This window comes from Humulus lupulus, chromosome 1 (assembly GCF_963169125.1).
Source record: "Humulus lupulus chromosome 1, drHumLupu1.1, whole genome shotgun sequence".
In the NCBI taxonomy this organism is placed as follows: domain Eukaryota; kingdom Viridiplantae; phylum Streptophyta; class Magnoliopsida; order Rosales; family Cannabaceae; genus Humulus; species Humulus lupulus.
Window position 1 is genome coordinate 297,527,104 of NC_084793.1, and position 13,000 is coordinate 297,540,103.

A 13,000-nucleotide genomic window follows, 5' to 3' on the forward strand; every position below is an offset into this window, starting at 1 on the left:
TGAGCCTTAGTTAGGGCTTGATGCATATGCTCTATGTTAAATGACAACATTGGCACATATTCCGTGGAATCACGGTTCTCCTCTTCCATCGATGGTTTCCCAAACGTTGAGATAGTTCAGGGTGGTTGTGGTCACTTCTACTGTTGAGCGCTAGTGGGCATTTCAAATAGATCTTCACAATGGAATTATGATAAACAACAAGTTTTTTTGATTTGGGAAAACGGGAAGGCTTTATACACCAAACTATTGATGTAGTTTTTTTGTCGACACTCAATTTATAGTGGTTCGACTCTCAAAATTAACCTATGTCCACTAACGGTTCGTATTACTTTCTTTTGGAGCAATTTTGGTAGCGTATTTGTGTACTAAAAAGTTGTCTTACAAATGTTGTTGGAATCACTTTTATTTATATGATCATGATGAACAATGTTCTCTTGTTCCTGAAAAACAGAATAATCAATCATTGCTGATTATAATCGTATCCTTTAATTTAGGGTAATCAAATAACAACTACAAGAAAACAAAAAAGCATTTCCTATTATAGTGTGGATTTTCTTAATCATTGCTCAATGTCCATTGAATGTTGATGAGCTTTTGTATCTATGTCGACTGCGTTCTTGGAATCGTTATTAATATCTGGCAGAGATAGGTGACAATCCCGAGCTCGTAACTTGATCAAGGGCTCCTCGAACACATTCTCTATCTTAGTACACTACGAGCACTCCTAATGGGTGCTCTGCTCTTTCTCTCACAATACCTCATTAAAATCTTTTTTTTTTTTTATATTTTACCTCAAACTTTTGCATTACGCTATATATCAACCTCTCTATATTTTTTTTACATCATTTAAATATTATATTTATTAATATTATTTATTAGTTAAAATCAAAGAAAAAATTTGGAAAAGAAAAAATAATAATAAAAAAATAGCTAATAGGAGAGAGAAAGGAAAAAAGATGAAAAAAAATATATTTACATTCACCATATATCAACTTGTATGCATGCATGAGTAGGTTATTACTGCTGGGCATGCTAGATATACATCTAAATCTATATATTGTTTATGCACTTGTATTAAGTTTTCTTGCTGGGTCTTGGCTCACGGGTGCTATGCGGTGCAGGTAAAGAAAAAGGAAAGCTGGACCAGCCATGAGTTGGAGAGCTTAGGTGGCAACGTGTACAAATGTGGCCGCTTGACCACCACGACCAAGATTTCTCAGAGGAGCTAGGGTTAAACCCTATTTTTTCCGCTTCGGTTGGCGGATTGTAACTTTTGAGTTGAAATGACCATTTTGGAACTGTAAATAACTTTGTAAACGTTTAAAATGAGATCCCATGTACAATTTAATATTTTAATGAAATATTCATTCCTTTTGACTAAAATTTTTAATCCTGGACCATTAATCAAACTCAGATGCACGTTTTTGGCCTAATGACTCGTTTAGCGAGTTAAACATTTTTTAAAATACACAGTGTAACGGTCTTGACTAACTAAAGCGTTACACTCTTAGTGACCAAACACACCTTCAAGGTAAGGTGATACTTTGAGTACCCCTTACAAAATACTGGTTGGAATGTGATAAGCGAAGTAAGGTACAACACTGTGTTTGACCCAAATTACCACCACTAAATTATTAGTTATAAGTTAAATTTTATATATATGTTAATTATTTTTTAATTAATATTATTATTGATGTTTTTATTTGTATTTATAAAATGGTTTATATCAATAAAAATGATAAAAAAGCATACAATTAATCTAAACTCTTTTAATATCTACATTTCAAATCAAACAATATTTTAAAGGCATAAAAATAAAAGATGACTATTCTATTCTAGCATTTTTTTAGATATTTTGCTTAAAGTTTTAATTCCACCAATTAAAATTGTTGACTAATTTCAACACATGTAATAGTCATTCCAACCCTAGATTTTATTTATTCAATTTTTGGGTGAGACAATCCACAAAAAGAGACCTTAAGGTAAAGGACAAATCCACATGAATGCATTACATACTTTTTAAACCCTTTTTATTTTTTGGTGGGAGGATTACATGCTTGATATCCTATTGGATATATTGTCTTAGGAAAAGGGATACAAGTCCAATAATGTGTTCCTTCATAGCAATTATCGCCCACAAAGACAAAAATTCATTTATGCATAGGTGTGATTTTAACTTTAAACCATAAATACATGTACATCTATATCTATATCTATACATTCATACACAATGAGATCCAACTCAAACCCAATAGTGGTAATAAGTGAGACTTTTAAAAGTGAAAGATAAGCATCTCACTTCAACGTTCAATTTAAACAAAAGCCACTTTCAACCCAATTTTCCTACATTGCTTATGTACTAAGATATTGTTATTGTTATTATTGTTACTTCATATCTACATTCCCTTAAAAATAATTTGGACCAAACTTAGCTTATAAAAAGATTTACATTGAAATTTCTGTCCTTTCCTTCGTTCTTTAATCTGATCCTTTTTATTTTATTTATTTTTGAAAATATTAAAAAAATGGAACCCAATGCAAAAGTACAAGTATTCATGTGTCATTGGTATTGGAATATAGTAAAAATACATGAAATAAATTAAATTCATAATAATTAATTTACATGTTCAGAAATTTTGTTATGGGTATGACATATTTCATATGGAACAAACAGCTTTATTTATTATTATTATTGTAATTTTATTTTATTTATAAATAACCTTTTTTGTTACCTCTGTTTTAAACTTGGTATCCGGTATAAAAACGATGTCGTTATCTAGCAGCCTTGTTACATCGGAAGATTCCATCAAATATTCCGTTTCATTGTTTGGAAATAGTACACTACTCCATGTGTGTATACGCTCCGTAGAAAGTTGACTAATCTCAACCGTTTATTTATAAGACGCTCATTGTATTAGCATCTAACGGACCAGATTTTCTTTTCTTGTACTTCATGATGCATCCCTTTTTAAAAAAGAAAACTTCTCTGGGCTCTCAAGGTAGGTCATCTCTTTCCATCCAAAATGACCAAATTACCCTTAATCAATTATCATCAGTCCTTTTCTTGATTCCCTACATCCGTCTAACTGCACCAAAATATATCTACCCAACAAGATTAATCATCCCCCGTCGGATCTAAGCTAACACCAATGAGGCGTACCGCACAGGATTATTGCTTTGGGGTCAGATAGTGGGGACACTCCCAACTTCCAAGTCACGTGACCTGCACTGAATTTATGAATTATCCAAATCGGGGCTAAAACGGTTATTTACGACAACTAGAGGGGTGAATTATAAAAAAGCAAAAAAAATAAAGACAAAACTAAACAGGCCAGCCAAAGCAAATGCCGCCTACAAAGCAACCACTACCAAAACGACGTCGTTTTTGGGGACTAAAATCCTGATGACAGCGACGTTTTCTTTGTCTTATTAGTCTTGGAACTAGTAAATATCTCCTTGTCGATATCATTTCTTCCTTACCTATTTCTCTAATTATTATTATTATTATTATTTATTGAAAAAAAAAGTCATCTTCTTGTACTGATCCTTAAAAGATATTAATCTTCGTCGTCGCCGATCACAGAAATCTCAACCTCACAAAAAAAAAAAAAAAAAAAAAAAGAAAAGAGAAGACTGCTTGACGAGTTCTGACCGATTCTACAACTCAATCCGAGTTCGCCTGAGTCACGACGGATCTAATCTACTCGCCGGTCTGAGTTATCGATCGTTTGGAGCTCTGTTTGGATAGTCGTCTAATGTGAACGAGTGTTGGTAAGGAAGGGGAAGAGGATCCGAATTCGACGAATATGGATCGGTCTGCGATTACAGTCGGACCGGGTATGGATTTGCCGATCATGCATGATAGTGACCGATATGACCTTGTTAGAGACATCGGTTCTGGAAACTTCGGCGTCGCTAGGTTGATGAGAGACAAGCAAACCAGGGAGCTTGTTGCTGTCAAGTACATCGAGCGAGGAGAGAAGGTTAGTTTTGGTATATAATTATAATCACTGATTCTTTCCTTAAATTTTTTTGGTACTTCTATTTATGTAAACTGGTTTAATTGACCTTAATTACTTCTTATGGTTAATTTGATTGGTTTCTTGATTTGGAATATTGTTTTGACTTTATTTTCTTGTTAGGACTGAATTTAAATTTGAGGCATTTTTTTTATGAAGATTGGGATATTTAGGAACTCTAATATCTTGTTATTTAATGCATACAAATAATGAAAGTCTCGTGAAAAAAAAAGTTGGATTAATAGATGTTAAACTAAAGAGAAGAGAAAAAAAAAGTGTTGACTAATTGTGTTTCTTGCCTTTTTTACCCGTGAATGGAATTATTCACACAAGTGTGATTTTTATTTTTAATTTTTTGAAAAAAAAATCTATTGATGCTATAATTTGATTTATTTAATGCGGTACGTGATTTTAAAAAAAATATTTATTAATTTAATGCAATAATTTTTTATCTTAATTTAAATGGGTGACCTTGATAAGTGAAGGGTCATGTTGGAGAAGGGTCTTAAATTTGAATAATGGGCAAGTGGTTTTGTTGAACTAAAGTACTAAACATAAGAAGATGAGAGCTTGAGGACATTTCTAAGTGATTGGAGTATATACAAATACAATGCATCATGATGATTTTAGAGAAGCATTGTTCACTATGATGGTTTGATTTGCAGATTGATGAGAATGTTCAAAGAGAAATTATTAACCACAGGTCTTTGAGGCACCCGAACATAGTCAGATTTAAGGAGGTTGGTAGATTTTTTGCTGTAAATTTTTTTATTTTTTTTTATATTTCAACCCCATCCCCTTGCCCCATTATTTAATTAGTTGCCACTCTTACTAAATTTATAGGTCATTTTGACACCTACCCATTTAGCTATCGTGATGGAATATGCATCAGGAGGAGAACTTTTTGGGCGAATATGCAATGCGGGTCGCTTCAGTGAGGATGAGGTTCTTTTTTAGATATCTTCGTTTCTTCTTGTTTGCTCCTTTATTTTTTCAGGCGGTATATTGTTGTTTGCTTTCGTGCAGGCTCGTTTCTTTTTTCAACAGCTCATATCTGGTGTCAGCTATTGCCATGCAATGGTATTCAAATATTTTTATTTGCATTTATTTTCTTTTAACTTTAATGTGGTATGTCCTTTATTGCCAATGATATATTCGTTAATGTTTATTTTTCTTTGTGAAGCAAGTATGCCACCGTGACTTGAAGTTGGAAAATACTCTGTTGGACGGAAGTCCAGCTCCTCGGTTAAAGATATGCGACTTTGGTTATTCAAAGGTATCAAGTTATTGTCTTCCACCTCCATTTGGTTCTAGCACTGGTCCTGTATGATTAGATTAATATAAGGATTTCGGGGTTGTACTCTAAGGTAGTTAGTTGGAGAGTTTATTCTTTAGAAATTTGTTGGGCTGTTGGATTGGGGAGGATATTGTATATAGAGATTGGGAGATTGAGATTTACTGAGAGAGGAACTTGATAGTCATTGGGAGAGACCATTGTACTGTTCAGGGTTTTGGTCTATGACCAGCCCATTGAAAGATTCATACAGAGGAATTTCAGTAGTTCTTATGAGTGTTTGGTGAGATAGGATACCTAGAATCCTCCCAGGTTGATGAAGCACATCCATATTTGTAGTTGTTAGCAAGACCATTGGCCCTGTTAATGCTCATGGTTCTTGTTTGTTCTTTGTTCATGAGACATTGATTTAATTAGAAAGTTTAATAGATGATTAAGGATTGGGGACAAGAAATACTTTTACATGTGATCAAGAGTAAGGTGCTAATCTTTTTATATGTGGGAATTTTTTTTCAGTCCTCAGTGCTGCACTCACAACCAAAATCCACAGTAGGAACGCCTGCATACATTGCCCCCGAAGTACTGTTGAGGCAAGAGTATGATGGCAAGGTATTATAATGATTTACTGCTGTCTAGTCATGAGTGCCTCGACTTAGAAATAATATTAAAAATAAATTATGAATATATGCTTTACGATGCATTGATTGCTGGAACCAAGCATTTGATGAAAAGCTTGGGTTGCATACTAGGCTACTAGCATTTTTTTATCGATAAATCTTTTTCTCTGTGTTTGCTGTGCTTATTGCGACTTTGTTGAAAGAAAGATCTCTATGTTCTTGGAGTTTTGCTTGTGCTCTCTGTGTATAAATTATTGCAGCAAAAATAATTTAAAAATGTTGTGATAATGGTATCTATGCCTAGTTCACATGGTCAGGACTTAGGCCACAATGAAGTCCACTTTAGACCTAAAGTTTATCTATTATGAATGTAACAAAATAAGCAGTTGTGTGGAGCAGGTTGGTCATTTTATCTTTAATTAGTTACTGAGTGTGGGGTATAGGTTTGTTATTCATTGGGATGGTAGAATGAGGATATATATAATGTTATGAGAGTTTTATCAGACATTTCCATTGTACTGGTGCATTGTGTAAATAATACAGCAGTCATATCCACCATTTCTTCTTGGATTTGCTGTTTTATTGCTTATTTCTAAGAGTATCCCTGTTTCTACTGATTTGTTAAGTTAGAGCATAACACAAAATAGTGATTGCAGTTTCTGCTACATTATCACCAAGAAAGTCTTGTGGCCAGGAAAAGCCTTTCTGCCTCTTTTTATCTCTGTTTTACTTACTTTTATGATTTCTATCAAAAATATTTTCTCACCGAGGAAACTGAAGGATCCCTACTTTAGATTATATTAACTGTAATATGTTCCTTGAATAAAGTATATGCTGTTTTGAGAGTGTGTTTCAATAACAGATTGCAGATGTTTGGTCTTGTGGAGTAACCTTATATGTAATGTTGGTGGGAGCTTATCCGTTTGAGGATCCTGATGAACCAAGAGATTTCCGGAAGACAATACAAGTATGTCAATTTATTTTTATTTGACATTAGGTCTTTGTATGTACATTTCTTGGCTTAAGACATGTTATTATTGGTCCTTGCAGAGAATTCTGAGTGTCCAGTATTCAATCCCAGAAGTTGTTCAAATATCTCAGGAGTGTCGTGAGCTAATATCAAAAATTTTTGTTGCTGATCCAGCTACGGTTAGTAACTTTCTTCTTTGAGTTTGTTCTGCTAATTCCCTGTCACTAGAATGGGGTTTGTATTTTTCTTGCCATGATTAGTATTTATTTATTTTATTTCATGAACTTGCTTCACCAAAACATTCTTAAAACTTAGTACTTAACGCAAGTTCAATGTAATCTAGAACAAAGGTGAATTCATGTTCCATCCCCCCCACCCCTCTTCCCTTGCTTTTTTTGCTTCCCTCTTATTTGAAATAAAACATGCATCATCAAGCAGTTGAACAACACTTGTCTGAACTGTTTACAGATTGTGACGCTTAACAACATTTTTGACTTTTTTAGGATGATTCTTCTAGAAATTAATATAATATCATTGACGAAGTCAATGTTTTCTTTTTTCTCTTTGTTGGTTTTTTTCCCTGGATATTCTCAACAGTAGAAGATTTGGATTTAGCTTTCGCATTTGCAAAATTCATCATTATATGAGACTCATGTTAGTGGACGCATGTATATATTATGCAGAGAATTACCATTCCTGAGATAAGGAATCATGAGTGGTTTCTGAAGAACCTCCCTGCGGACCTAATGGATGAGAGGGGCAGTCAGTTCGAAGAGCCTGATCAACCCATGCAGAGCCTTGATGCAATAATGCAGATAATTGCTGAGGCCACAATTCCAGCAGCTGGGACTCTCGGCCTTAACCAATATATGACAGACAACCTGGACATGGATGACGACATGGACGACTTAGACTCCGATTCTGAGCTAGATGTTGAGAGCAGTGGTGAAATAATCTATGCCATTTGATTGCTAGACACAGCTGCTGGTAGTTTCAAAGAAAAATCTTCCAATGAAAGCACGTTGCTTTTTTTTTTTTTTTTTTGAGTTATGGTCTTGCCCGAAGAACCAGCTATGGGAATGTATGATAGTCTTTGATAGGTTAGAATAGGTAATTGTTACTTGGAGTCATCAGTAATGTTCATAACAACATGCAGTTTTATACCTTATGTTTTATGGAGGCATTTGAAGTTTAGTGCTTTATGAGAGATGTGGTAAAGTGGAATGAACAAAAGACTGTGATAATCCCCACACCCTCATTCCTCCCCCCTTCCATTGAACCTATTTTTATTTATTATTGCATTTCGATTGGTCCTGTACTCTCTTTTCACTCTCTTGTTTATTTGGTCACAAAAAATGTGTTTGTATACTTTGTAACAATAGCTGTCTCACAATTTTTATATGAAATTTGGTAGTTTAGTGATTACTATTATTATTTTGGTCTTGTGACAGTGTGTATACCTAATTATTCTCGCTTTAACCACAGCCCTTTCAGGAAAGTGTAGAATTTCATTTGTACTTGTCACATCATGACCTAATCATATTCCAATTTACTGTTGTTGATTAGAATAAAAAGTGGGGTTGAGTAATAAAGTAAATATGCTCAGATTATTACCAAGTAGGAAAAATGCTTAACACTTGCGAAAATAAAAGACCAAATTGCATCACTATCCTGTCAATCAACAACTTCGACAGTAGACATAGAATGATATCAATGTCACTTACAAACCAATATATATATAGTGAACATGAACTGATAGTGGAGACATTGCATTGGATGGACTTGCTACAATACAAACCAAACTTCGTCACAAATGCGAAGCCTAAGTATCAAATTGATGGTTCTCAAGCCAATTTAAGTTGACACGATCCTTGGCAACCTTTATCTTTGTGTTTGATTCGGGATGCAGATGAAATTCCCATAGCTCTTTTAGCTCCTCATCACACACCACATTCTTCAATTGTTCCAAGTCCAGAACTGATGAAGGCAACTCCGCTAATCTGGAGCAGTTGTTCATATTGAGCTTTGTCAAATGGCACAACTGACCGATGTTTTCAGGCAAGTTCTGAAGGCTGTAACAGTTGGATATGTCAAGAAAGGTAAGCTTATAGAGCTTGCAGATGGAGTCTGGTAATTTTTCCAAATCGATACTTGATCTAAGCCTCAACACTTGTAGATTAATCAACTTCCCAATTTCTTCAGGCAGTGTAGATAGATTATGACAATGTGTTATGCTCAGCTTCTTTAGCTTGATCAGATCACATAGTCCAGCAGGCAGTTCCTTCAAATCATCGCAATAGTCAATGTTTATTTCTTCAAGATTTGGAAATACTTCTGATATCTTGACTGAACTGAAAGCATCACCAATTTTACACATAAACAAAGATAACTTCTTCAGTTTCTTCAGTACAATGTGAGTTTCTTTCAGTGAAGGAATTGAAATGCGCTCTAGTCTTATTCTTGACAGATTGGTCAAAGAATTAAGCAGCTGAAAGTCACTTAATTCAGCTGGGAAGAAAGCGTAGTTTGTGACTAGTAGAACCTTTAGAGTGCTCATGTTCTTCACAAACTTGGGTAAGATGTAATTCTTCTTTCGAAAGTTCAGAACTAGAACCTTAGCTTCAGGTAGTGGGATGTCAAACAATTCTGATGAGAATGATTCGTCTGCAAAAATGAAAGGAAACTAATTGATTAGGTCCAAATGATATTCTATATTTGGTATGACTTTGGGAGAGTGTTGGGGGTGAGAGAACCACCGGTTGAGATAGCTACTAAGGAGGCTTTGAAAGGCTGCTCCTTTTGTTCATTCCACCACATGGGAAGATCATTTCCAGTTATTTCTACAATCAATCTTTCCCTCTGTTCTACTGGAACCTGTCTGCTCTGGTGGATAGCAAGCTCTCTCAGCATATCATGCTGAGTAATAAAGTGTTCACTGTAGTAGTCATCCACTTCATTCTCATCTTTTCTGTTTTTACAATAAGCAAATTGCTCAGAATTTATTCTTAATAAATGAAACTATGATTTCCACAATCTTGTGGAGCAGAGTAAGGGTTCGGTTAATGAATTTCCATATTATTCTTGCACCTTTATTATAGCTTAGTGGTATTAGGAATAAGCTATGCAGTGTGGTGGAATGAATAAACAATTGCTTTGACCATTGAAAATAGAGTTTATATGATCCAACGACAATTAAGATGTAAGAAATATGCATTTATTAGAATGTTCCCATCAAATTGCTATAACATGATATGAAATTGCAGCATATACTTGAAATTTTTTGCTAAGTGAAAACAAAAGCAAAAAAGCTAATGATAAGAGCCAGCATACCTTGTGATCACAAGATTTGCCAGATTTCGGGTGCTAAGATCGTAAAGGTTAGTAATGGCACGATCTTCTTCTACTCCATACAACTCTTTCATTATATCAATGAGGGCGGTTGCTGGAATTCTTTGGTCTTCTGGAAACGAACCAAGATCCATGAAACATTTCTTGAGAATAGCTTGCTTTTCATCCAAGACATCTAAGCTGGTTTGTAAACGAGAAAGAAGTTCACTCTCATAGCTAAGAATAGATGAATCTGTAGACCAATTTTTCAGTTCTCTGTCCCAGATTCTTTGGTCCTGTCCCCTAAGTGATGAACCAATCAGTTCAAGGGCAAGGGGAAATTTCTTACATTGTTCCACTACCTGAAATTCAAGACACAAAGAAAAATCAATTACGACCACTGAGATGGGACCTGAAATGATATCTTTTCATCTTAGGTGTGCCTAACCAATTATAGAAGCATAATTTTTCAGAAACATAATAATGAGAAGTTTCATTTTTTAAAAGGCAACAAATCAAACATGCTTTTGAGGATATGTACCTTCTCCACAAGAATATCTGGAATGTCTACAATTCCATCTCCCATTGAAGCATAATGCTTGAAAATAGTCATTGCATGTTCATCACTCAATGGTTCCAATACATATGCAGGTCCAAATCTTGGGAGCTGAGAACGGGATGTCACCAAAATCTTGTACTCTAACCCCGGTATTGTGAAAACAAATTTCTGAACGAGAGACTCTGATCCGGACCAAACATCATCAAGTACCAACAATACAGGTGTTTTACCAATTTTGTTAAAAAATTGTTCCAGCTTGATTTTTGCATCATCGCTGTTTTTGATAGTAGGCACAGAACAACCTTTGTGTTGATAAAGTTCTTGAACAATAAGAATCAAGTCGGGACTTTTTGAAACAGTTACAAACAGGATGTTGTTGTTGAATTTACCTTATATAAAATACAAAAGAAAAAATCTCAGTGAAAGATGCTCTAGAGCTTTAATAGTATCAAAAGCAGATAAATACAGCAAAATATAAACCACCCAAACTAAAGAGGCAAAGAAAAACACACATAATCAATATAAACAAAAGGGCTTATTTCTAATTTCTAGATATGAAAAGGGTACCTTTCATTTTATCATCATCGCACAACATTTAACATATTATCGATAGAAACAATATGACTTATTTCTAATTTGTAGATATGAAAAGTGTACCTTTGATTTCATCATCCTTGCAAATCATATTGGCTAGTGTGGTCTTGCCACATCCTGGGGGAGCAGTAACTAAAATTGGCCTTGTTGACTCATTGGCACTTAAAAGCTTCATCTTCAACTCCTGAAGAGGCTTATTCAGTACTGTAAAGGCTGGTGGTTGAGGAGCATAGCAGCAACCCTCTAGCTCATTTTGATTAGAAACCTTATCATTTGTGTATTGGGTTCCTCTGGTAACAACAACGCCATGAATTTCCTGAGTCAAACGCAGAGTTTCATGCCCAATCATTAAAATCTGAGGATTTTGCATTTGCAGGAAACGTTTGAGTTCTTTATCCAAATTCTGAAGCTTGGTGGTGTAAATAAGCCTTCTGTATGTGTATTTCCACTTACTATACTTGGTGCACTTATCAATTAGCTTCTTTCCCTTCTGTAATATATTTTCAAAGCCTTTTATCTCTGCTTCTGGCAGATCTAAAGCCTTGTTTGTTTCTGTTAGCTTCTTTATGACGGGTTCCAATTGTTCTACCGTTGACTTGATGCTTTTGAGCTCACCATGAAATGATGCGATCTTCTGTAATGGGAGTTTGACCACAATATCAAACAACAATTGGAATGGCGGTCCTAGAGCTGCTCCTTCAATTGACGATGCCATGTTATCCACCATGGACAGCAAAAAGTAGTATTGAAGATGAATTGGAAGTGTTTCAGAACCCAAGAAATGGTGAAGAAGAAAATCCCAGATCAAATTAATCTGAATAAGAAGACGATACCCGTATCGAAAGAGAGACAATATGGGGATAGGCTCGTACTCGTTACTCGTAGTAGTGAGGACAATGTCAGGATTAAGTAATATTCACTTGTGAGCTGAGTTGTGACCAAGATTCCATTTATCATTACACGCTGGTTTTTCTTTTGTCGTTGACTTGACTTTGAGATGTTTCTAAGAATTTTCTTGGAAAGAACGAGAAGGGTGTCAATGTATTTGCTTGGAAATGAAGTAGGGGTCAGAGAAAAGAAAGTCCATTTGGAAAAATGGTGCTCTTCTACATGATTTTATATATTATAAAATATATGGAGAATTCTATGGTGGCGAGTGGCAGCACTGTTTTGAAAAGCGGGATTGACTAACTTGTGTTATATTATTTTAAAAAATTAAAAATAAATAGCTTTTCCAACCCTTTTATGTGTTTAGAGAAAAAAAATGGAAAGTGACAAGAAATAAACAAAATGTATATACATCAAAATATTATTCTAATTTACGTGGGAGTTTTTTTTTTAACTAATCACATTTATTTCATAATTTAAAAAATAATATCACAACAGTAGTTATAATATTATGGTACATAATTTTAGTGTACACATCATTATTATTAGTAATTTTACTATTCAAGCTGCCCTGAACCACCTTATAGGTGTAAAAGTGGTAGACTCACACTATTTTCAATGAGAGTTGTAAAAATTGTGCTAAATTTAGCACAAAAAAGTCAATAAATGACATATATAGCATGAGTTTTACAAGGATGTTGCTATTTGGTACCTTAAGGTATTCGACACCAC

The 13,000-nt window shown here is 34.6% G+C and overlaps 2 protein-coding genes across 3 annotated transcripts in view; one reads left to right on the forward strand and one right to left on the reverse strand.

Moving 5' to 3' along the window:
* Window positions 1-3,502: 3,502 nt before the first annotated feature.
* Window positions 3,503-8,334, forward strand: LOC133811130 (serine/threonine-protein kinase SAPK10). Its single transcript, XM_062246136.1, has 9 exons — window positions 3,503-3,983; window positions 4,685-4,759; window positions 4,863-4,964; window positions 5,046-5,099; window positions 5,203-5,295; window positions 5,830-5,922; window positions 6,793-6,897; window positions 6,981-7,079; window positions 7,584-8,334. The coding sequence occupies exons 1-9, from the start codon at window positions 3,807-3,809 to the stop codon at window positions 7,866-7,868; spliced, it is 1,083 nt and encodes a 360-aa protein (XP_062102120.1). The 5' UTR covers window positions 3,503-3,806; the 3' UTR covers window positions 7,869-8,334.
* A 146-nt stretch (window positions 8,335-8,480) lies between these two features.
* LOC133811104 (probable disease resistance protein At5g66900) overlaps window positions 8,481-13,000 on the reverse strand; it is a 42,792-nt gene continuing 38,272 nt past the window's right edge. Inside the window, exons 1-5 of one of the 2 annotated variants that reach the window (XM_062246134.1) lie at window positions 11,444-12,492; window positions 10,769-11,175; window positions 10,231-10,589; window positions 9,657-9,868; window positions 8,481-9,564 (exon numbers count right to left, since the gene is read on the reverse strand). In XM_062246134.1, the coding sequence (XP_062102118.1) occupies window positions 8,723-9,564; window positions 9,657-9,868; window positions 10,231-10,589; window positions 10,769-11,175; window positions 11,444-12,107 (2,484 nt within the window). In that variant the 5' untranslated portion in view covers window positions 12,108-12,492 and the 3' untranslated portion in view covers window positions 8,481-8,722. Of the gene's footprint in view, window positions 9,565-9,656; window positions 9,869-10,230; window positions 10,590-10,768; window positions 11,176-11,443; window positions 12,493-13,000 lie in introns of those variants that run through there. The other variant, XM_062246135.1, reaches the window with a different exon arrangement.

Bases quoted from the DNA above. Each gene is read 5' to 3' on its own strand.
- LOC133811130 (XM_062246136.1), top strand. From the start codon at position 3,807: ATGGATCGGTCTGCGATTACAGTCGGACCGGGTATGGATTTGCCGATC. The intron at 3,984-4,684 runs GTTAGTTTTGGT...TTTGATTTGCAG, and splicing joins ACATCGAGCGAGGAGAGAAG to ATTGATGAGAATGTTCAAAG. The intron at 6,898-6,980 runs GTATGTCAATTT...TGGTCCTTGCAG, and splicing joins ATTTCCGGAAGACAATACAA to AGAATTCTGAGTGTCCAGTA.